General features: G+C 49.5%; 1 protein-coding gene across 1 annotated transcript; it reads right to left on the bottom strand.

Moving 5' to 3' along the window:
* Window positions 1–12,484: 12,484 nt before the first annotated feature.
* On the bottom strand, window positions 12,485–22,255 carry MAPRE1 (microtubule associated protein RP/EB family member 1). The gene is made up of 7 exons (XM_069872045.1): window positions 22,166–22,255; window positions 21,225–21,348; window positions 18,800–18,945; window positions 17,403–17,607; window positions 16,867–16,976; window positions 16,044–16,196; window positions 12,485–15,662 (listed from the first exon to the last, which is right to left on the bottom strand). Exons 2-7 carry the CDS (start codon window positions 21,343–21,345, stop codon window positions 15,606–15,608), a joined length of 792 nt encoding a protein of 263 aa, XP_069728146.1. The 5' UTR covers window positions 21,346–21,348; window positions 22,166–22,255; the 3' UTR covers window positions 12,485–15,605.
* Window positions 22,256–22,931: the final 676 nt, after the last annotated feature.

The following is a 22,931-nucleotide window of genomic DNA, read 5'->3' as shown; positions in this document are numbered from 1 at the left end:
AAACATACACCAGCCCTACGCTGCACTGCTCTCTTTCCTTCACCCTTTGCTTTTGTTCTTCTGTCTCATTTTTTAAAGCAGCAGCCTCTTGCTTCTCCTCAGCTCCGCAGGCAGCGCGCCTGCAGGTGTCCTGGCCCTGAGTGAAATGCTGACGACGTTTGTGCAAAGCAGCAAGTCTAAACCGCAAAGCCTTGGACAGCTTCTCATAAACAGCTCTGCCCGGACAAAGCAGCTATCTGCTGCGAGCCAAGAGCTGGGCAGGAGCAGAGCTCCTGGCTGCCACAGAGCTGAAAAATCAAACATTATCAACTGCCTGCCAGCCCCAAGTGCCTCCGCTCACTATCAAGGCCACCTCCAGCTTTACCAACATGCAGCGACTTGGAAAAGGCTGAGCTGAAACAGTATTTCATGGCTTGAATTGCTTCCAGTCCCTGAGGAACAAGTGTCAGGACTTTCAATAGCTGTAGTGTTAATAATAAAACAGGGACCTCTTCCAGTATCACAGCACAAACAGCAGTTATTTCTCTTTCAAAGCTTTGATTCCTAAACCCTTTCTTACATTCAGCTTGACATCAAAACACCCATCTCATTCACTCAGACTGTCACAGGAGAATTGTGTGCTGCTATTAGGAATAGGCCTGAGGTGAATTAAAAGCACCCTGTAATGATGTTCCACTACAGCAACTTTATTCCTACCAGACCAAATAAATGAGCAATATTTTATCTGATGCACCTTGGCTCAGCAGCGAGCGGCACCTGCTCTCTACATGATTTGTGTTTGCTAAATAGCCAACGCCGGGCTCCGAAGCCAGTGACAAAATCCAGTCAGGAGAGAGAAATTCAGGCTCTGGATAGTGGCAAGTTTGGGCACGAACCGTTCTGTTTGCAATTTTCCCCCTACAAGCACAGCACAGATGCAAGAAGCTGTATAATGAAAATCTATAAATATTGATGCTCAACAGCTGGCAGAAACACCAGAGGGCACGAAGCCACCTCTGTTACACAGGCACAGGAACAAGCAGGTCCCTCTCTGTCCAGCAAGAAGCTAAGGGACGGCTGGGTGTTCAGAGGCACAAGGAGCACCTCCAGGAGTGGCAGATGGGGCTGAGGGAGACAGACCTGGTGTGGTTTTGGAGGTGCCAGCAGCTCCCAGCCCCGCAGGCACACTGGGGTACGATCCTGTCACGTACCTGGCACGCTGGATCGCTGCCCTCGCAGCCCTGGGGTAAGCAGAAAGCAGAAAGAAAAAGAGATCACACAGCACTAAGCCTCCAGCAAACAGGGCTGTGGCGTAAACAGCCAAAGCTGGGAGGTTTGGCTCTGGGACACCTGGCAGGAGGAAAACGTATTTCCAGACTGGCTATTCGGGCATGGGATATTCTGCCAAAGGATGGCTCCAAAGCCAAGAAGTTAATTAGATTCAAAAGAGATCTGGACATTGCACAGGCACCGAGGACACAGGGAAGCATCACCGTGCCCAGGAACACATTTCAAGGTGATGACACTTCCACGGGCTCCAACTCCTGCTCCCAGGGACTCTGAGACCAGCACAGCAAGGGGAGGCAGACGGGTGTTTGCTCTCGTGCCTCCCTCTGCAGGGCCAGAGCACGACAGTGGCCAGCAAGAGGTGACCATCCCAAATGGACATAGAGGATCCGTCCTGGGTGTTTTGTTTTAACGCCAGAGCAAAGGGAAAAGCTGACGAGGTCAGAGCGAAACCCTGACAAAGCAGCAAGCACCCAGCATAGCAGCTCTTGGATTCCTGCCCTGGGATGGGAAAAACACCTAAATATTTATAGCCCCAAGGAATGCCAAGTGCCTGGTTCCACGAACTGGCTGAATATTTGCTCTGGGAGTGGAAACGCCAGCCCTGAACTGCTGGGGACAAGGGAGCAAGGGGCCTGGCAGACTGTGCTGAAGAAATACCAGTTCCAAGGATCAGTATCCACAGAACCTCTGTGAAACAGAAGCAGCCTGCGAGGAGAGCTCCAATCCATCCCTGCACTGGCTGGTAGCTAGCACGGTAGCCCTGTCTCTGATGAAACATCAGGAAAACCTTAAAGGAAAAACAGCTTAAACGTTCACAAAATGCTCACAAAGGTTTGTCCTGACACTCTGCGCAGGTCCCCAAAACACACAAACCTGTGATGCCAGCAGGGCACACGTTTCCCCACAATATTCCTCTCCAGGACTATTAAAAAAGGAAAAGATTTCTCTGATACTTTGCCCTCGACTAATATGCACTTAAAGAAATAAATAACTGCCCAGCCTTGCCACCGAAGAGCGGCACAACCACTGTCACAAGCAGATTGTTGACCAGGAATGCAGGAGCCAAGTTACGAACAGGCTGGTAATTGAGTGAATGAAACAAGTGTAGTGTTTCAAAACCTTCCTTACCTGCCCTCCTACAGCAGCACACAGATTTCTGTTGATGAGATTAGAACAACCTATCCCATACCGTTCACCAAAAAGGAGAAAAAGAATCAGCATGAGGAGAGGGTATATTGTAGCTGTAAAGGATTCATTCACTCCATTTAAATCTGAATCAATCATCCAGGCAAAGTTCAAACAGTGCCAATGTGATTTAGGTGACTGAACACACATCATAAACAGTGGAGCATCAAAGGTGTCAACTGTACCTGCAATTTTAGGATTGCTTCATGAGCGGGAAGAATCTCCTGCCCCCCAGGGTGCCTTTATATATCAGTAGCAGTGTGCTGTGCTGTGGTGAGGAATGGAGCCTCCAGAACCTCTCACTCAAAGAAAACCATTCAGTTTCCATTCAGCCCAGAGAACAAGGGATAAACTCATGAAAGACTGGGTGAAGAACGCAGTTGGGATCAGCGCTGAGCAAAAGCTGTAGGAGCACAGGGCAGGGACTGACCAGGCTGAGCTGAAGCCTGCCTTCCCACAGAGCCATGAAGCATCCTTGCGGATCGCTCCCAGAGCAGGGTCGGATTGGGAGAGACCCTTGCTCTTACAGTGGTTATGGCACACAGTACATCTCTAGAACAGTGGATTAAAAACACTTAAATAATTTCACATCCAAAGAGCGAATCCTCTCTTCGGCTAAGTTTTTCTCCAGCAGAATCAATCTACTCCGCAATAGAGTTTAGCCTTGTAACAGTGCAAGAAGACAGACAAAGAATTATGAAGCTATGAATCCCATTAGCATCAAAATACGCCTATGGAGACAGGGGGATTCTATGGAGATAAGATATGTTTTGAAAGAGTACTCAAAGGAGGAAGAATTTCTTTTACAAAGCACACATTTTCCACAGACCTGGAATCCACAGCACATTATAAACCTGAATATGTTGCCGTTGTTTTTACCTTACAGCATTAATCACTAGAGGCTGGCTGAGGCGGGCAGGGAGAATCCATTTTCCATTGTATTAACTTCATACGATTTAAGAAGCCTTTCAAGACCCACATAAACATGAGTAAACCCTTCAGAGCCGAGTGGGCCCTGCGCTAGCCTGGCTGCACGGGAACACAACCTGCCAGAGCTGCCTTCTGCAGAGGCAGAGCCCTGCTGCTCCAATCGCAGCACCTCCGGGTACCCAACCCTGATCTGAAGCCCTTCGGAAATCAGAATTTCCACTTTCCAGCACTGAGGGGTGCAGTTCTGTTTAAGCCTGCGTCCTTGCACAAGTGGTGTGCTTCCCAGGCAGAGCAGATGCGCCGTGCAGGAAGGCACAGGCACCAGCGCAGGCATCCTTTGAGCCACGGGGTCTGGCTGCAATGCACAGGGCACCTTTTGGATGACAAGAGCAGCCCGTCCATAAACCCAGCTGGCAGCAAGCATAACAAGCCAGCTACTGGTTAGGGGCAGGAGCTGCATCCTCAGAATATTGGGTTCCACACAGCTTCTGCTGGACATTGTGTTGCAAGAGAGCATTGAGAAATGCCACCCCACTCCGAGCTGCAGCAGAACAAGGAGAGTGGGCTCAGTGTCCCAAAGGGCCATTCATGCAGGAACTGTCTGTGTGTGCAGACCTAGGACCCCACATTGGAGTTTTTCCAACTTTGGTGTGTGCTGAATGAATGAAGGTCTCAGCACCCTTGACCTGCCCAGTCTCCTCATTAAGGCTTGACTGGAAGCAGAATGGGGACAAAGCTAAGTCCCAGAAAGGCTCAGTGCAGACAGATAACAAATTTCCTTCATATTTGCAACAGTTGATGTGCATTTACAATACAGTAACGTTACTGTGGTGATGGCATGCTGCTTTTACTCAATTCTTACTAAAATTACCTGATTACAGCATGAAGGAACAGCTGGACTGGGCACGCACATCTGGAGATAAACAAACCGAGGTCAGGTGTGTACAGAAACACGCATCAAGGCTTCGGAATTCTGTGCAGTCCCCCAGGCAACCACATCCTCACACAATGTACACACATCGCTTGAGCACAAACAGAAGCAAATCCACGGCTGGGACAGGTGATCCCTAACACCCAACCTCTTACAAATGACACGGGCAGGGTGTGCGATTCCTCCAGCAAGGAACAGACGCAGGAACTGCTCCACAGGGCAGGGGGAACACAAAGCCCCAAACCCCTCTTGGCTTTTGCAATGTGGGTTTTGACTAATGAGAAATCAAGGAAGAAAACATCCCAATGGGTTTACGGTCGGTTTCCAGAATGAAAGCTCCCAAGGGGTCTCGAAGAAGGTCGACCTGAAAAACAAAAGAGGGTCAGAAGAACTCATTGCTGACATCCTGCTCCACCTCACCCAGTAGGAAGGGGTTTCTGGTGGAAAGGCTTTGGAAATCATTGCCATGTTAGCAGGAGGCAGTGTGAGAGCTGTTCTGGCATCATCCAGGGCTTGTCCCCATCCTGCCCCTCCAGCCTCGGGCAGAAACTCCCAGAGCCTTCAGCCTCACCACTGACACTCGGCTCACACTCACCTCTGGAGGCATTTCAGTGGAGTAATTATGTGCTTTGGGTGGCTCAGGCACAGCCGATTTCCCCCTTCTAAAATGCAATTACAGCTGCACAGAAACAGAAGGAGATTTATGGAGGAAACACCGGCACAATCAATATATCAGGTCAGGTGGAAAACCAGGATTTTGAGCTGCTACTGAACTCTATGAAACCACCTAAATTAAGTTAATTACGTGTCAAAACAAGTCCGCTTGATATATGAGAGATGTTTGTTTTTAAAAGAAAAACCTGAGTCTGGCTAAAAAACCCAAACAGGCTCAGTTCCCAGCCAAGGCAGCTCCTTGAAGCAGCCGAAAGCTGCGTTTAGCTCCAGACACAGGCCAGCTCTGCCAGTTTGCTACATCTTCTCAGATTTATCCTTCTAGAACTGGGTGAGCATCGCTCCCCGCAGCCCCAGAACCACAGAACAGTCTGCGACCCGGGGCTCAGGCCGCCTCCAGCCCCTCCTCCTCCCCAACCCCAGGGCAGGGGCAGCCTCAGCCAGGGCCGCCCCATCCTCGTGGTCAGGAAATCTCGAAATCGCTCCCGACGTCTGGTCCAAACCCAAACCCGCTCCCAGCCGAACCCGCTCCCCGCGGCTCCCCGGGCTCCGCTCAGCAGCCGCCTGCGCGGTCCCGCAGCGACCCCTGGCGGCAACGGCCCCGCGCTGCGGCCCACGCCGGGGGGGACCCGGGACCCATAGAACCATAGAATAACCAGGTTGGAAGAGACCCACCGGGTCATCGAGTCCAACCATTCCCATCAAACACTAAACCATGTCCCTCAGCACCTCGTCCACCCGTCCCTTAAACACCTCCAGGGAAGGTGATTCAACCACCTCCCTGGGCAGCCTGTTCCAGAGACAGTATCTTCCCAGAGTAGAGAGGCCGCAGCGCCCACGGAGAGCAGCCTGTGGACCACAGCTCGGGGAATGGTCTGGGGACCTCCAAGCCCATCCAGCCTCACCCTCCCGCTGGATCCAGGGCTCCAAGCCCCATCCAGCCCATTGGGCTGAATCCAATGGGATGAGGTTTAACAAGGCCAAGTGCCAGGTCCTGCACTCGGGGCACAACAACCCTGAGCAGCTACAGACTAGGAGAAGTCTGGCTGGAAAGCTGCCTGGAGGAGAGGGACCTGGGGGTGTTGGTTGACAGTGACTGAACAGGAGCCAGCAGTGGCCCAGGGGGCCAAGAAGGCCAATGGCATCTTGGCTTGGATCAGAAACAGCGTGACCAGCAGGGCCAGGGAGGTTATTCTTCCTCTCTACTCGGCACTGGGGAGACTGCTCCTCGAATCCTGTGTTCAGTTCTGGGCCCCTCAGCACAAGAAGGATGTTGAGGCTCTGAAGCGAGTCCAGAGAAGAGCAACAAAGCTGGGGAGGGGGCTGGAGAACAGGCCTTATGAGGAACGGCTGAGGGAGCTGGGGGTGTTTAGCCTGGAGAAGAGGAGGCTGAGGGGAGACCTCATTGCTCTCTCCAACTACCTGAAAGGAGGTTGTGGAGAGGAGGGAGCTGGGCTCTTCTCCCAAGTGACAGGGGACAGGACGAGAGGGAATGGCCTCAAGCTCCACCAGGGGAGGTTTAGGCTGGACATTAGGAAAAAATTTTTCCCGGAAAGGGTCATTGGGCACTGGCAGAGGCTGCCCAGGGAGGGGGTTGAGTCACCTTCCCTGGAGGGGTTTAAGGCACAGGTGGACAAGGCGCTGAGGGACATGGTTTAGTGTTTGATGGGAATGGTTGGACTCGATGATCCGGTGGGTCTCTTCCAACCTGGTTATTCTATGATTCTATCCAACCTGGCCTTAAACACCTCCAGGGATGGGGCAGCCACCACTGCTCTGGGCAACCTGGGCCAGGGCCTCCCTGCCCTCACAGGAAAACATTTCTTCCTAAGATCTCATCTCACACTCCCCTCTTTCAGCTCAAAACGTTCCCCCTCATCCTCTCCCTGCCCTCCCTGATCCAGAGCCCTTCTCCAGCTTCCCTGGAGCCCCTTTCAGCACTGGAAGCTGCTCTAAGATCTCCCCGCAGCCTTCTCTTCTCCAGGCTGAACAACCCCAACTGTCTCAGCCTGCCCTCGTACCAGACGTGCTTCAGCCCTCGGATCATCTCCATTGCCTCCTCTAGCCTCACTCCAACATATCCATGTCCTTCCTGGGCTGAGCAGCCCAGAACTGGACACAAGTGAGGTCTCATGCATCGTTTCTTTTACATTCATCCTTCCAGGTGCACGAGAAAGGTGTGTGTTTGGGGTTTTGGTGTTTTTTTTCAAATAAGACAAGACCAAATTAACTGATGGATAACTTATGGCATCCACAGAACACTCAATATTACCCTCACGACCAGCATGGAAACCAGAGACATTTAAGAGTCCAGATGCCAGCAAATGGGATTTTAAGCTCTTGGAAGCGATAATTTAACACTGACATCTTTTGTTATTGCAGAATTGTTTGGACAGGCGAAACCACAGTTGCAGAGCCCCACAATTTCCAGGCAGACGTTATTCAGCCCATGCTGCCAGCGAGCAGAGCCCAGAGAGGTGAAAGAGAGAACAGCGACTGCCAAGGCTGGGGAAAACAGCGCAAACAATACAGCTATGGATAAAACCATTGTCAGATGGCTCCCGACTTTAGAGCAGACCAGATACAGAAACACGTCTGGGCAGCTGCCAGCACGCTAAACAGCAACTCTGGGGCTTTCTGCTGTACCCCACCAGCTTTCCGGAGAGCGTGGAGTGCTGCCAGGCTAAAAGCATTATGAAAGCGGAGAAGGGGGATGGGAGAACACAGAGCCATGAGAGGAGAGAAAGCGAGGAACCAGGAGTGGAAGAGAGGAGTGAGGTATATGTAAAGAAGAGCCAACCAGGAAGTATGAACGAAAAGAGAACGTGATGGCGAAAAACAGGGAATTCAAATAGTGGAAGAGTCGTGTAATATTTGCAAAAGGCAGAGAAATAGGAGTGAGAGGAGAACTGGAAAGCTGAGGAGGGTGATTGACTAGGAAGATGGGCAATTTGTGCAGGTGAGCAAGGAGATCTCAAGCATCCCTGTGAAGCAAGCCTTTCCTTTCCTGGGCTCCTTCCCGCTCCGCCTGTTTGGAAAGGCAGAGCCCAAACCTCTTCCCTCTGAAGTGAGACCCAGCTTCCTCCACTACTACACCTCCGTGCAAACGCCTGCACCTCAGCAGGCTCACCCATCTCAAGCCAGGCTTCCTCACCCTCAGCACTCCCAAAACTCATCCTGAGCCTCAGGCCAGCAGCAGCTCAGCAGAGCCCCTCTGCCACAGCTCCCCCGGTCACCACTCTAGCCCCGCTTCATCCCCCTGCACCTCGACTGCCAGTGTTGCCAAACCCAACACTTCTCTGCTGGCAGAAGAGCTCGAGTTTTCCTCGGGCTATAAAGCCCTGAGCCAACCCACTTCACTCGGGTTCCTGAGCCAGGAAGGAGAACGCCTCTGGATCCCCTTCCAACCCAAGCGGACGCCTCCAAAGGGGGAGGCTTCTGACAGTTTTCCTACAGAAGCTGATCCTGTCACACCAAATTATCCTCCCGCTCTGCAGGAGCTGCCCTCACACAGCCTAAAGCAACTTTCAAAACCTTCATTTGTTTACAGCTTTTAAAAAAACAATCAAACGGTAAAAAAAACATGAGCCCCTTCCATATGCCCCCCATCTCACATTTCCCAGCACCTGCAAGTCTGGTACCAGCACATTGTGTCTGGAGGGAAGGGAACGCTGAACACCAGCAGCAGCACTTGGTGCCCCTGTGCAATGGATAAGTGACAGAACTGCAGCAGAGACCCGTCTTACCGGAGCGTGCCCATATCATTTTAATAGAAATGAAGTAAGCATCATGGTTCTCTTATCAGCTACTGAGCAGGAGGCAACAGGCTTGAGCTCAGGAATGAACTTTATCTGGTGGCACCGGTTCCCCAGGAGTGCCTGCACGAGAGAGAAGATTGCGTTTAATGAGATTGGGGTTCAGCCTCAATGTGTTTTACTGCAAATACCTGCTTTGAGGGGAGGAGATGGAATAGGAGGGTCCCCACTGATTGAAAGCAAAGGTTCCCACTCCCAGCACTGAGCAGAATTGCCTCCAGGTGCCAGGAGCAGAGAGCATCTGTTTACACCCCAGGGAATGCAACCAGATCAGGGACCTCTTTTAGGAAAGGGGGGTCCAGACACCAGATCCAAAGCCCTGTTTTTAAGAAGTCACTTACTTATTTGGAGAAGCGTCTCACTGGTAACCCAAGGCCATGTCACAGCTCTCCATTCAATGAGGCAAAAGATCTCATCATATTTGTTGTCACTGATATCAATTAATTTGGTGCCAGGTCTGCAGAGCGAGATCTGCGGCTTCACACGCTTTTGACCCGAGGCATCCCCAGATGTTCCGACAGTGATCCACAAGCACACGCAGTGTTAGGTGTGCTGGTAACATCCTCAGACACAAGAATCACAAACCAACTGACAAAGGCAAAGTTCCTTTGGCTTCCAAGGCAAAGACACCACACACAGCCCCAAAACAGGTAGGAATTGTAAATATTCACCAACAGTTTCAGCAGCAGACCCTGTCTCCACCAAGCTGACAGTGCTCAGGCCCACGTCTTGGCTGCAGTCTCAGATGAGCCCAGCCAACCTGCAGGGAACAAATGGGTTGTTTGCAGAATTCAGGCTGCTGCCATCGCCCCTCTGAACTGCAGCCTCGCACCTCTGCTCTTGGGTGGACTCCACCCAAAAAGAGCTGCAACTCACATGTTTTTCATCCACAATAACCTTCAAAGAAAAAAAAAACGTTCAGGAAAAACTCTAAAAACAATCCTGGCTCAAAGCTCAGTACTGACAAAACAGGGAGAGACAGGAATCATAGAATCACCAGGTTAGAAAAGACCCATCGGATCATCAAGTCCAACCATTCCTATCAAATACTAAACCAAAGGTCCAACTGCACCTATCCAGAACACAGCTTTGATTCACCTTGTGCTCAGTCCAGAGCAGCTGACTTCACAGGCAGTCACTGAGCTGAGACCAGATGCTTCTGTTTCAGAGAATCATAGAATGGCTTAAGTTGGAAACGACCTTGAAGCCCATCCAGTTTCGCCCCCTGCCATGGGCAGGGGCACCTCCCATTGGATCAGGTTGGTCAAAGCCTCATCCAACCCAGCCTTGAACACCTCCAGGGATGAGACATCAAATAAGAGCAGCCCATGTCCACCCTGACATTTCAAATGAATGGAGGTAACCTGAACATGCTTGCCGTGAGGATAACCTGACTGTGCCTCACCCCTGTGCTGCTTGAAGATTAGTCAGCACAAATAACACTATCAGGGTAGCTACTCACCCACGTGTGTCACCTCCCAGGCCCACAATGTGAACCGACCTTCATAATGCGGCAGTAAGAAGGAAGATCTCCCATGCCGTTATTACATGGTAAACGGAACTCCTCAGCTCTACATTACCATCCAAGTATTTAATAAGGATCCATGATTGTGATTTCCAGGGAGGTCCAGAAAGAGCAGCGTTATCTGATAAAGAAGGAAACCAGCTGCCACCAGAAGCTTTTGGTGTCCCACCTTTCGGCATGGCGTCAGAGTGAGATGGTTGGCACTTCTCATGGCACTTCTCAACCCAGTTCCTCTGTTCCCACCTCCCCATGCACCCACCGGTCACAGGGAGACAGCTCCTATGGGGAACTGCTCCACCTCTTTGCCCTTCGCTACCCTTACATGGGGCTGCTGTGGAGCCTCAGTACCATCCTGACAGCCTCCGTCACAAACCTCTCTGCTTCCTTTATTCTCCCAGAAAGCCTTTCTGCAAGAGAAAAAGCCAAGATTAAGTACAGCTCTGTATTCAGGTCATGAAATGGAGCCACCTCCACTGTCCCCTCAGTTCAACCTCATCTGCTCTTCACTTCATCAACATCAATCTGCAGATCTCTGAATCTGTCAAGATTCATATCCACGCTGTCCCACGAGATGTAACGGCTCCTGAATGTCCGCTCACCCTTACATGTCCCCTGGGGACAAAAACAGAGGCAGAGCACCATGAGAAGATTGACAGACAAGCATTGCACAAAATTGTATTCAAGAAGAAAATGTCTGCAAAACACCTCTCAGAAACAGAAATGACAGCGGTTGATGCTCCCTACAGTTCTGACAAGTCGGACAAATGTATTTTATATATGTACATACACACACACTCTACATCTTTATAGATAATATTTTAGTATTGTATGTTTACTGTTCTATTAAATTATTTTGGTTTGATTTATGTGTATAATTTAGATCAATATGGGTTTTATATATATTATTTAATGGTCACAATTTTAACACCAGCCAGTTGTGCTGAAAGAGAGAAAAGAGTGATTTTTACAGAGTGGCCTTTGCCTCCTCAAAGCTGCAATTGCCTTCTGGTTCCTTTGGGGCTTAGAAAGTCTCAAGAGTTAGGTTTGACCTTGCTTCTTCTCTGTTAAAGATAAAAGAGACCCACATACCTTCTGGGAAGATGCAGCCCACCTGTCCCAGTGACGAGGTGAGGCAGCAGCTCCCTGACGACACAGTTCACATTCTCCCTGCATTCCAACCCCTCGCTGGTAACAGGTACCACTCAAACCCCTCTGGTTTCCCTCTTTGTGAGGGTGTTGTCTGTATCGGAACTCACTCCTTCCAACAGTGCTGCTACTGAACCACACGTCCCCTCTGCGGGGTTTGCACCCATTATTCCTCTTTACCCACAGAATGTTGCATTTTTTCCTTCCTGTCTTTAAGTGTTCCTTCACATCAGGTCCCATTCAGGTGTTCTGTTCCATTTCATTTCATTTCATTCCTACACATTTATCTTGTTCCTTCGTAACCGCAGCTTTCTCCAATTTCTGCTTCCATACTTTTCACATTCTCTGCTTACATTGGTTTCACACCCTCCCTCTGCTTCCAGGCCCATTAACTACCCAAACACAACGCCTGGGAGGAACTGACAGTCACAGACACAAAATCTTATCCCAGGAGATCTCACTTGCCAGCAGAGTTTAGTCAGACCTCCTTCCAGCAAAGCCACAGTTCCCGTTTTTGCTCCCTGTACTCTAACCATCATCAGGCACTGCCTGCAGCCTCACATTCCAGCTGACCAGGAGCGCATCTACAACTCTGTCTCTCCTTGCTTGCCCTGCATTAGAACATCAGTACATTCCTTCACTGTCCTGATAGTGAAGTGCAGGTGCCCTGGCACACGTCCTTCATCCCTGCCCTGCAGTAAGAGCCCATACCTTAGCCCCATATTATCATCCCCTCTATTTCTTGCACTGCTCTAGGAGTCGGGAGGCAAGGTCTGTGTGCGGCCACCAGGCTGGCTAGCACTCCATGGGGCAGCCCTCAAGTTCACACACACACAATCACAAGAAATATCTTCCTTTTGTGAGAGGCAGATTCCAGCCTCATCCTTGGAAGGGTGTTCTGAGACAGACAGACTCCCGCTCCAGAAGGACACGCATGTTCCTGTGAAGACACCCAACTCAACAGACTACAGGATGCCGAGCGCTCAAACAGCGACAGGATACAACAGCAAGGAAGGTTTTGCCTTTATTTGAAGGCTTTTAACAGTTACAGTAAGAACTGTCATTGCAAACCAAGAATTCTTAAAAAAATTGAACAATAAAAGTGAAAAAAACCACATCCACAAGTCCACCTGCAAGTAAGACATGTTGGTACAGAAAGGAGATGTGAGCTTTCGCTTCCTCCATTCTGTTCATTTTTCAAATATCTGATAAAACTAAGATACTAGGAAAGGTTGGATGCTATTGGAATTGTTCCGTCCAGTGAGCATTTAACAGCATATACTGTACCAGTGCGACAGAGGAGCCAGGTTAAGTCTATGGGCTTGAATTGGGCTTGTCATTGTCACTTCATTCCCCAAAAAGGGCATTAAAAAAAAGATTGTGCCAGAATATTTACAACGCAGTCGTAAGCCGACTACATCAGTTTGTCCCCATTCAATTTATAATGCACCTTGGTAGTGAAGAGGTGATGGAAGCAACCAGAAATCTTAGCAGCATTTGCCTCACAGGACTGCAGTTCCAATGCAGTTTTATAACGCATGCCCGCACACTCACCAGCCTCACAGGCGCACCAGGACTATTCTTGATCCTTAGCACAAAAGGGTATTTGCTTGCTTTGCTGACAGAGATCAAAATCAACCGAACACAACCCACCCAGTGCCTTGGGGGCTTCAGTTTCACACTTGCAGCCCTGGGAAACGGAGACTGGAAGCAACCAGGCATCAGTGCCTGACCTGACTGCAAAGGGCAGACACTCAAAAAGTCCCCCTCTAAGTCAGACACGTACTATTCCCATCTTTTGCTCTGAGTTGCTGGCAAAATGGAATATTTGGAATCAAAAAAAATATGCTTCCAATCTCAAAGCAAGTCAGTAGCGGTACAGAAGATTTTATGTGCATCAAACCCCCCATTCTACGCCTGCAGTTCTGCAGCCCAACAGCAGCAGGCCCTGCCCATGATGCCTGTGCTGCAGGATAAGGCTCCCACAGCGCCCGCTGGGAGCGGGAGGTGTTCTCTAGCAGGGAACACTTCCATTTCAAGGTTAGATACATCACACGAGCACTTTGAGACATGCAGTCTGTGCATGCACCTGTAACAGTAACGTTTAACCCCAACACACTTCAACTGAAACACATCCACTAAGTTTACAGTCAGTCTGCTTGGAGAGACCGATGATAGAGGCGATTACCATCCTATTTCTAACTAATATCTGGTGGTTTAGCAGTTCTAACACTTCAGACTCTCACATTCCTGTTATACAGCCCCGTTCTCACACCCTTTGGAGGGGGAAGCCAACAACACTCTCACATTCCATCCACTTGAGGCGAGAACCAAACCTGGAGCCATGGATCCCCCAGCACACAGAACCGCTACTCAAGTCAGTGATGACCATAACCACCACTAGAGCATGAAAGCCAACATCCCAGGTCCTGCAAGCTTCACCATGAATGCTATCCTGGGCTTTAGCTTCACCTGAGCATATCTGAAAGCACGACAGACGCCAGCAGACAAGGACACTCTTGAAATACAGAACTTTATTTAGAAACTGCTTAAAATAGAAAAACCCTGTCAAGAAAAATCCAAGTAAAATATTGTTTCCCAGTAAAATGGAATTTTAGGGCAACAAAAGTCTAAAAGGCCACAAGAGAAATAGCACCACTGCAATTTTAAACAATGGCTGGATACTTGCATTTTTTGGCATTCACTGAATTTGGGTTTTTCCTCTCAATTTCACAAAGATTCATGCACTACACAACAATTACCATAAAATGCTCTCCTACTCACATTTGAGGACAAGCTACCACCAGGAACAAATGAATACAAGCACAACAGGGCTGATCAGTCTCAGTAGTGAAGGGGGGTCAGAAGTCTTGCAGGGTCTTGCAAACACAACAATAATGAGGGGCATGAGAGCAAAGGAGGACAGGTAAGGAAAGGACTTTAAATATTAATATTTAAGTTAGTCTCAGTACTGTATTTTCTGCAATACCATTAGCTCTGTTAGCCAGCATCTTTTAGTTTTTACCCCAGACAACTACGGAACTGACAGGTATTAAATACGTCCTGGTTTGAAAGGGAAAAAAAGAAGAGACAGAAAACGCGTCCTCCTCGTGCTCAGTTTACTTTCACTCTAAGACAGATGCACAGTGCAAGCTCTGTTACAACGACTGGATTTGACCGGCATTCCTTGGGGTGGGAAAGAGAAAAGAACTAGCAGGAGACCAAAAAGTATAGCAACAAAACCAAAAAGAGGCAGAGGAAATAGAAACAAGAGCCAGGAAGGAAAACTGAAGAACATTGTAGGCAGCAGGCCTGGATGCCCTTCGCGGTTCCGTTGGTTTGGTTTTAGATTGTTTTTCCTTAAAGAAAACACAGTACGTTTTGGCAAAGTCATCAGCCACAATGCCTCAGAAACAGGCTTTCGCGCTCTTCAAGGTAATTTATGTGTCTCAGCTGTGCATACTCCCTCTAATCTTGTGACAGGCAACGTTAAGGCCTATTTCATCGAGAACTAATCACTTCGTAAGCAGATTTACACAGGAATGGAGTTCTGTTTTAATAGCCCCCTTTGAGCACTTGATGACAAAGCGAGTTTGCCACGCAAGGCCTCTCCGACAGCGGTGAACAGTTGAACAAGTGTCTACCCCAATATGAAGCACATAAAATCTCCTGTCACATTACTTCAATTTGGCATATGGAAGCATATTTTAAATACTCTTAAGGCATTTTATTATAATTTCTGTGCTGCAATTTCACATTAACTCAATCTTTCTGTGAGTCAGAGTCTTTACTTTCTCTACCACACACCACCTCAGACACAAAACGTCCCCCCACAAACCAGTGTTTTACCAGCAAACCATTCTGCAACAAGGTCCAAATGTTCAGCCTCTTGCTCCCTAAATAAACCACCTGGATGTGAACACCGCTCCGCTAGAGTGAGAGAGATCCCAACTCAAACCCACGGCACAAAGAGAAACTTCCGCAAAGTGCACTTTAAGAAGAGGTACTTTTTTGCTTATGAAAAGAAACCAGTGAGTCCTCTAAGAATAAAGTGGAGTATTTTACAGTTAAGCACATGATCTGGGGCAAAGAATTCCGATGTTGCTGCTCTGCTGGTACAGTATGTGGTCTGTTAATACTCTTCTTGCTCCTCCTGCGGGGCTCCTTCATCAGGTATCACAAAGCCTTCCTGAAGGGGAATAAAACAAGTGCTTTAATGAAAATCTGATGTCAAACCAGATCCCGACTACTCTGTACGCTCTTTATTTTTTCTCCTTTTACTTAGGCTAAATACCCTTAAGTCACCATTTACAGTGCCAAGATATATTACCAGAAGAGCTACTTTCCTCATCTTTGATCTGTTACAAACCCTCCATGAAAGGCTAACTTTGTCGCCTGTCTGACTACACTTACGCTATCTGTTCCTTTATTACAGGAAAAAGGTAGGTCATAAACCTAAAAGGGAAAAAAAAACCCCCACAAGCAGAAATAGAGCAAGCCCTGGAAAGCAAACCAGCTTCCAATTACAAGGGGAGGAACTACACGATACAATTTATACCAGATTACTTACATCTGTGGCATAAAGAATTTCCACAATCCTCTGCAACACTGGGTCATTCTCCCCTTCATTCTCCTGGCAGATCAGTTCGATGTTCCTCAATTTGCCGAAGTAGAAGTCTCTCTCCTTCTCCAAATCCTCAACGGTAAGTTTCAATACATTGATCTACCAAAGGGCATCAACAGCAATTTATCCACCAGAGCCAGAATTCAGAGGTATCTACTCAAAAGGCAGGGGCTGAAGAGTTCAAGGGCTTTGCATAGTCACACCCTTCTGAGAAGTAACTCAGATCAGAGGGAAGGGGACTGCGAGAGGAGGAAACAGCCCTTTTCTTAAACTGTACTATTACCAACACAGCAAACACCCAGTCCAATGCTCAGTACCACCTGGAAACTCTAACGGCTTATTACGTGCAGTAGGTAAAACACTGACTGCCTGCAGTTTTCTTCACTAGCACATTCTTTCACAACAGCTCTCACGCTGCTGGCAGTTTTAGTTGTATGACAGTCAGTGTTTGGGTGAAGCAGCAGCTGCTCATAGCTCTGCTGGAATGCTGTGATAGCTGTCACGCAGCTGTGGACACACTTGCAAGCATTGCTATGTGTGATATGGCACACACTAGGTTTAAATGTCTGCATAAGAGGTTTCGCTCCCATCAGCAGAGCAAGACCATTATAACGAAGGCTTCCAATTAAGCCATTTTGAATAACCTGACTGGATTCAGACCCTTTTCTTCCATCTGCCAGACACAGTCACTTTACGCTGTTAAAAACTTCATCTGCAAACAGACCTATACAGTGCAGGGTAGTAGATGGGGCCATTCTGGCCAACCCACCTGCTCAATCAATCCTGCTGACTCGTCATCTCCTCCAGCCTTTTTTGCCATCCCAGAACCAGCTTTGGGTGCTGCTGCGGTCCTCTGTGTGACAATGGGCCTCTGTGGGGCTGCAAGATTAATTCAGCGTTAGTTCCTCCCAGAATATTTTTCTCTCTTCTATAAAGGTGCTATTCCCCCTCCAAACACGCTTAGGCATGTCAGAGCTTGAAGATGTGCTCCTTCCTTCTTGAGTCCACATGACATCTCCGTTTCTGGGGGGATGTGCTGGCATCAGTCCCTGCCCTTTTCTCTTTCAGAGAAACTACTTTCTGTAGTTTCCAGATAACTGGTTACTACAACATGATGCAGAGTTTGAAGCCTAGCATCCCTGAAACAAGATAGAATCATAGAATAACCAGGTTGGAAGAGACCCACTGGATCATCGAGTCCAACCATGCAACACTAACATTTCACACCCTGATTTTAAATAACATCCCTGTCTTATTTCCCCAGAATTTTTAATGATCTAGATAGCCTTTAACTATTTTCTCTACCTGCACTGCTAGTAGTAAGCGATTTCTTGGGTTTGTTCACAACTGGAGCAACAAGGTTTGGTGCTACCGTCTCCTGGCCTTGTCGAGCAGCAACGGGGTCGTACTCCTTCCCATCGTAGTTTGCATCAAAAAATTTTTTGAACCATTGAACAAATTCAAAGTTGTCCTGAAATTTTCCTTTCACTAGTTTGTCCACAGGAATTATCTGGAGGGCAGAGGGGAGGGAGAAAAAAAACAGTCAAGCTCATATTAAGGGTAAAGAATCTCTCTTTTGTTATATAAAGTTTTAGAATCAGTGTGCTCAGAAGATATACAAATTAATTCTTTGTCCAGTCTAAAGAAAACCCTCCTTGAATATAATTATGTCAAACAGTAAGAGTTTTGCGAATAATCAGAAATAAAAACAAACCATGCTTCCACTGTAAGCGTCCAGATAATTTTAACTAACACAGCAGCAAGGTTTCTGCTACGCTACGTTTCATCACAAAGCTTCTTTCAGGTTCATCCAGTGCTTTTCTGAATGCGAACTGCTGGCTGACTTCATGGACTGACACACAGCACTGCTACAAGATCTTAGAACACCACCTTTGCAGCAGATCACAACTGCAGTTTTCCCAGAACGAGTTGTGTAACTGAAGATGATTCAAAAGATGCATCAAATTGTGAAGCCTAGCCTGTAGGGCACGAGCAGAGCCTGTGACCCGGCAGGGGCCAGGAGCGTTACCATTACTCCGTAATCATCCGCCCTTTGAAAGCTGCCTGGCTGCTCAGCTCCGGGTACACTGCACAAGCAGCTTCCCCCAGGCAGGCGGCTGATTACAAGTGCTGAAGCTGCCAGCCAATGCAGAACAAGCCTTTTAAAGGCAGGGAAAAGCTTTAACACAGCAGTGTCCTGCCCCGTAGCAAGCGTGTCAGTAACTCTCACCTAGATAAACCACTCTTCCCTAAGCACAACTGTCGTTCCACCCAGAAAGGCTTTCTTGCAGACCTCAATTTCACTACTGAACATTACAAATGCTTGTAAAGAGGACTCTGAATCCCTTAGGACTATCGCACCAGTAGGTTATGGGAACAGACCTAGAACAAAGACAGCTCAAACAAGAAGCTCAAGTAAACCTTATCTCATAGATATTTCATGATTAGCCTGCGCTATGGAAGTTGCACAGAATTAAACTGGAAAAATTCCTCTCGTCATTAAGAACTGGAAACCCAACCTCAGCTGGAATAAGGCAGATTGCGTCCAAAATCAAGCGAGGATTCCAATGCAAACCAAAACTTTCAAGATTTATAAACCAAAAGCAAACTCCATTCCTGGATTTATTCAGCTCTAAATTTGAAAGTACATCCCACCCACTCTGATATTAAGAGCACAGAGAACCAGTTACAACCCAGCTTACTTTGTCGACTCCCATTCGTTTAAAACCCGCTTGTAGAACCTTGAAGTTTTGAATGTACTCGTGTTCCAATTTTGCCTGAAACTTCACTTTCTTGAGTGCTACGGAACCTGGGAAGAGCATGTCCATGAACTGACAGTATGCAGCACCTGCCAAGAGAAAGAGAACACAAGCCTGAGGATGAATCCAGCTGGCTCATTCGCCTACATAAGCTACTGCTCAGTCAGATCAGCAAACTGATCTGACCCATTCCTCAGCTACACAACCATCATAAAGGCAACAAAAGGAAGGAAACTGGAACCCCCAGCCTCCTTTTTTGGAGCAGCATAGTCATAAATAAGCTTAAGCGAGCTGCAGAATCAAACTTTTGGTCTTATGATGTGAACTTTTACAAGTAAGAGCAATCCTGCCTTCATAACTCCAAGAGAAAAAAAAAAAACCAAAACAAAAACACCACATAATGTGACTTCCTTTCCCCATAGATATCAGCACAGACCTGAGACGTTACAGGGGTCCGACAGGCATTCAGTCTACTCTTATCGACAGAGATAGAGCTGAACTAGAACATTAATGATTCTAAAATTTATATTTAATTATTATTGAAACAGCAACATATTTACTCACTACAAACAGAACCTACATGCAACTCGAGATGCCCTCAAAGGTAAGAGGCCAAATTAAGCTGGATTATACTTAAATCAAGCCTCAATCAAAGAAAAGAAATAAGACAGTTTCTTTCTATTGGTTTTAAATACTTCATGTCCAAGCAGTTAATACACCACGGCATCTGCCCTGAACTGGTCTGTTCACCTCAACTCCAGGTAACAGCCAAGTTACTTTGCAGATCTTCCAGGGGCAGGTGACCGCAGGGGGTCCCAAAAGATTGCTGCTCACCCAATGGTGCAAATTAAAACCCCATCCTGTTGTTTGGATGGAACTCCAGCAATCAGGATTGCGCTAACGACTTGCAGTCTGAGCAATAAGTGTGATAAGAAAGAGATCACAGCATAAGCCAAAGGTCGTCTGTGCATTCACACACCCTCAAATCGCTGCTGCCACTGCTGCCCTTGCCAAAGGCAGCAAAGCAAGCCTGGAAACTCCGGCTCCCACATGCCTATGACAGGCAATGAAAGCCATTTCCCTACCTGCAGAGGCACAAAACACTTTTGCAGACACAGGGAAAGGACATTACTCAGCACACACCACATCGACAGCTCTTAGCCTTTTCCTGGCAACAGGTGAGCTGAAATTCTGCAGAGCCAGGACTAACTGTCCTCGCTTCTCAGAGACAGAGCTCCCAGGGCAGTCAAGGCTCAGACCAGTTCTAATCAAAACTTCTCAGCCACATAAATCCATACTACACACGACAGGTTTTTAACCTGCCTATCTGAAAATGGACAATGCTTAATCGCTTCCCTTACTCCTGCTGTTGCAGAGCCTTAGTTCCTTCACCTTTAGTGTTCTTCTCTGTCATGTCTCTAGACAAAATCCACCACAAATGCCTGTCAGCTGTCTGCTGCAAGTCCCCTGCTTCTCAGTAATCTTTGTGAACGTTTCTTCCACAGACTCAACCACAGGCTGTACTGAGCCCCAAACTAATTTTAAATTTATTCCTCCTTTTATTCTATCTCCAATTTCCACACCTCTCACTCTGTGAGCAACATCTTATCTCAAACTCATTGTATGAGCTGTGCTTCCACTTCTCACCCAGTCCCTTTCCCCTGCCTGTTATCCAAATCGCCATCTTTTACTTAGCCTGCATTTTTTTAGCTGGGGTTTTTTTTCAGCTTATTCCACAAGCTTATCTTTTATACAGTTCCAGAAGCCTCCTCCCACACACACAGACTCCTCCCGGTGACGACACTTGACTCCCTTTGGTACCACTTCCCTTTTTCTGCCTACAGCTCCATCCGAGATTCAGCTTCGCTGACGCCCGCTCCGGCCAAAGCCAGCTAGGTGACGCAGACCAACGCGCTCCTTGAGGAGCTGGAAAGCCCTGGAGGTGATCCCAAGCATCAGCAGCACGTTTTCCACACAGCACTCCTTCTACCCAGAAGCCCGGTCTCCCAGGAGCTCTCACCCATGAGAAAACATGTTTGTTTATGGCAGTTACTACACCTGGAAGACTTACTCTGCCCATCGAGCCCAAATGCTTAATTCCTTATTGGAAATGACCCTGTCCTAAGAATCTTTTTTTCACATGAACCTTCATTCCTTCTTATTGCATCTGTGCTGCAGTGAGTCAGAAGAATGCGCTTTTTCATTATGCTTACGTTATTAAAAACCACTTCAAGAAAACTAACCATGACCAAGTTATAACACCGACCGCGACTCTGTTCACACCAGGCGTTAAGCCAAGAGCAGAGGGCCCTTGGTGCAGGGTGCGGAGCAAGGTGCCCAACTGACACGCAGCCACCTCACTCCATACCTGAGCACAGCTGCTCAATCTTGGTCAGCGTTAGCTGCAGGGACTCGTTGATCCACGCCAGCATGTCATGTCGACTCAAGTTATCGCTGGTCACCGAAGTCGAATACACATTCACTGCCATTTTCTGAAAGACAGAACCAGAGGTGTCAGTACCGCTTGGGCTCCAAGCTTCCACCACTCCGATTAGACGCACTTGTGAGGCTGTGGAGGAGACGCTTCCTTTGGAGCCCTCACGGTCCAACAGCTGAGCACGACGTGGTACCCGGGAACACGATGACTGGGCACTGGAACAGGCTGCCCAGGGAGGGGGTTGAGTCACCTTCCCTGGAGGGGTTTAAGGGACGCGTGGATGAGGCGCTGAGGGACATGCTTTAGTGTTTGACTCGGTTGGACTCGATGATCCAGTGGGTCTTTTCCAACCTGGTGATTCTATGATTCTACGATGGACGGGGAACACACCGAAGCCGTTGGTCCCTGCGGCCGCGAGGGCCCCGTTTCCCGCTGAGGGGCTCGGCTCCGAGCTCCCGGAGCAGCAATTCCCCAGCACGGCGCTCCCGGGGCAGGGAACCACGCGCTGCTCACCCCGCTCATCCCTGCCACCCGGGAGCGCTCCCCGCGCCGCCCCGCTGCCTCCTCTCCCCGGAGCCGCCGCTCCCCGGTGCCCCCTTTCCCGGAGCCTCCGCTCCCGCCGGGCCCCGGTGCGGTGCCGCCTCCCCCGCCGGGCCCGCGCCTCCCTCCGCCCGCGGGCCCCGCCGCTCCCCGCGCCGGCGGAGGGGCGCGGCCCGGCCCTACAGGCCTCACGCCGGCGCCCGCTACCCCCGACCCGCCGCTCGCCGGCCCCGGCCCGCCGCTCGCCGCCAACGCCGCCCGGCCCGGCCGCCGCTGGAGCCCCGGCCCCGCCCGCCGCCCGCTGCCGGCCCGGCCCCGGCCCCGCTCGTTACCGGCCCCTCCGCGTTCAAACCGGCCCCGCCCGCCTGCCCGGCACAGCGTCACGCGCACGCAACGCGCTGACGTCACGCCGCACGTGACCCGCCCGGTTCGGGGCCGAGCGAGCGGCGCGGGGAAAAAGGGGGTTGAGGGAGAGACGGAGCGTCGCTAGGGGGCGGGGCCAGCAGCTCCTCTCGCCTGCCATTGGCTGAGATCTTGGCCCAGCCCACAGACGGGGCTCCCATTGGTTGATGTATTGGTCCCGCCCACAAGCGGTTGCCATTGGCTGAGATCTTGGCCCCGCCCACAGACATGGGCCCCGCATGCTTCTCGCCCCTGCGGGCCCCGGGGCTGAGGTGGCGGCCCCAGCCCCTCCTGCAGCCCCAGCCCCTCCTGCAGCCCCAGTCTTGGAGTCACATCCACCCCGTGGGCCTGAGGGCGTTGGCCAAACGCCTCTGGGCTGTCGTCAGGCTCGGTGCCGTGACGGCTTCCCTGGAGCTGTTCCAGGGCTCCACAAAGGGTCATTGGGCACTGGCAGAGGCTGCCCAGGGAGGGGGTTGAGTCCCCTTCCCTGGAGGGGTTTAAGGGACGGGTGGACGAGGCGCTGAGGGACATGGTTTAGTGGTTGATGGGAATGGTTGGACTCGATGATCCTGTGAGTGTTTTCCAACCTGGCGATTCTGTGATTCCACCTCGCTCTAGGGGAAAACCCTTCTAATGTCCAACCTAGCCCTCCCCACGCCTCTTCCTGCCATTCCCAGAGAAAAGTGCTCATCGCCT

The sequence above is a fragment of the Phaenicophaeus curvirostris genome, chromosome 18, assembly GCF_032191515.1.
Source record: "Phaenicophaeus curvirostris isolate KB17595 chromosome 18, BPBGC_Pcur_1.0, whole genome shotgun sequence".
NCBI lineage: Eukaryota > Metazoa > Chordata > Aves > Cuculiformes > Cuculidae > Phaenicophaeus > Phaenicophaeus curvirostris.
Note: the sequence above shows the minus strand (reverse complement) of the source record. Positions and strands in the feature narration are given on the sequence as shown.

What these genes read in the sequence shown, in the direction of transcription:
- MAPRE1 (XM_069872045.1), bottom strand. Translation starts at nt 21,345, where the DNA reads ATGGCAGTGAATGTGTATTCGACTTCGGTGACCAGCGATAACTTGAGT. An exon ending in CAGCAGGATTGATTGAGCAG is followed by an intron (nt 16,197 to 16,866) that starts GTGGGTTGGCCA and finishes GCCCTTTGGTAG; the next exon opens with ATCAATGTATTGAAACTTAC. An exon ending in AAATTCTTTATGCCACAGAT is followed by an intron (nt 15,663 to 16,043) that starts GTAAGTAATCTG and finishes ATTCCCCTTCAG; the next exon opens with GAAGGCTTTGTGATACCTGA.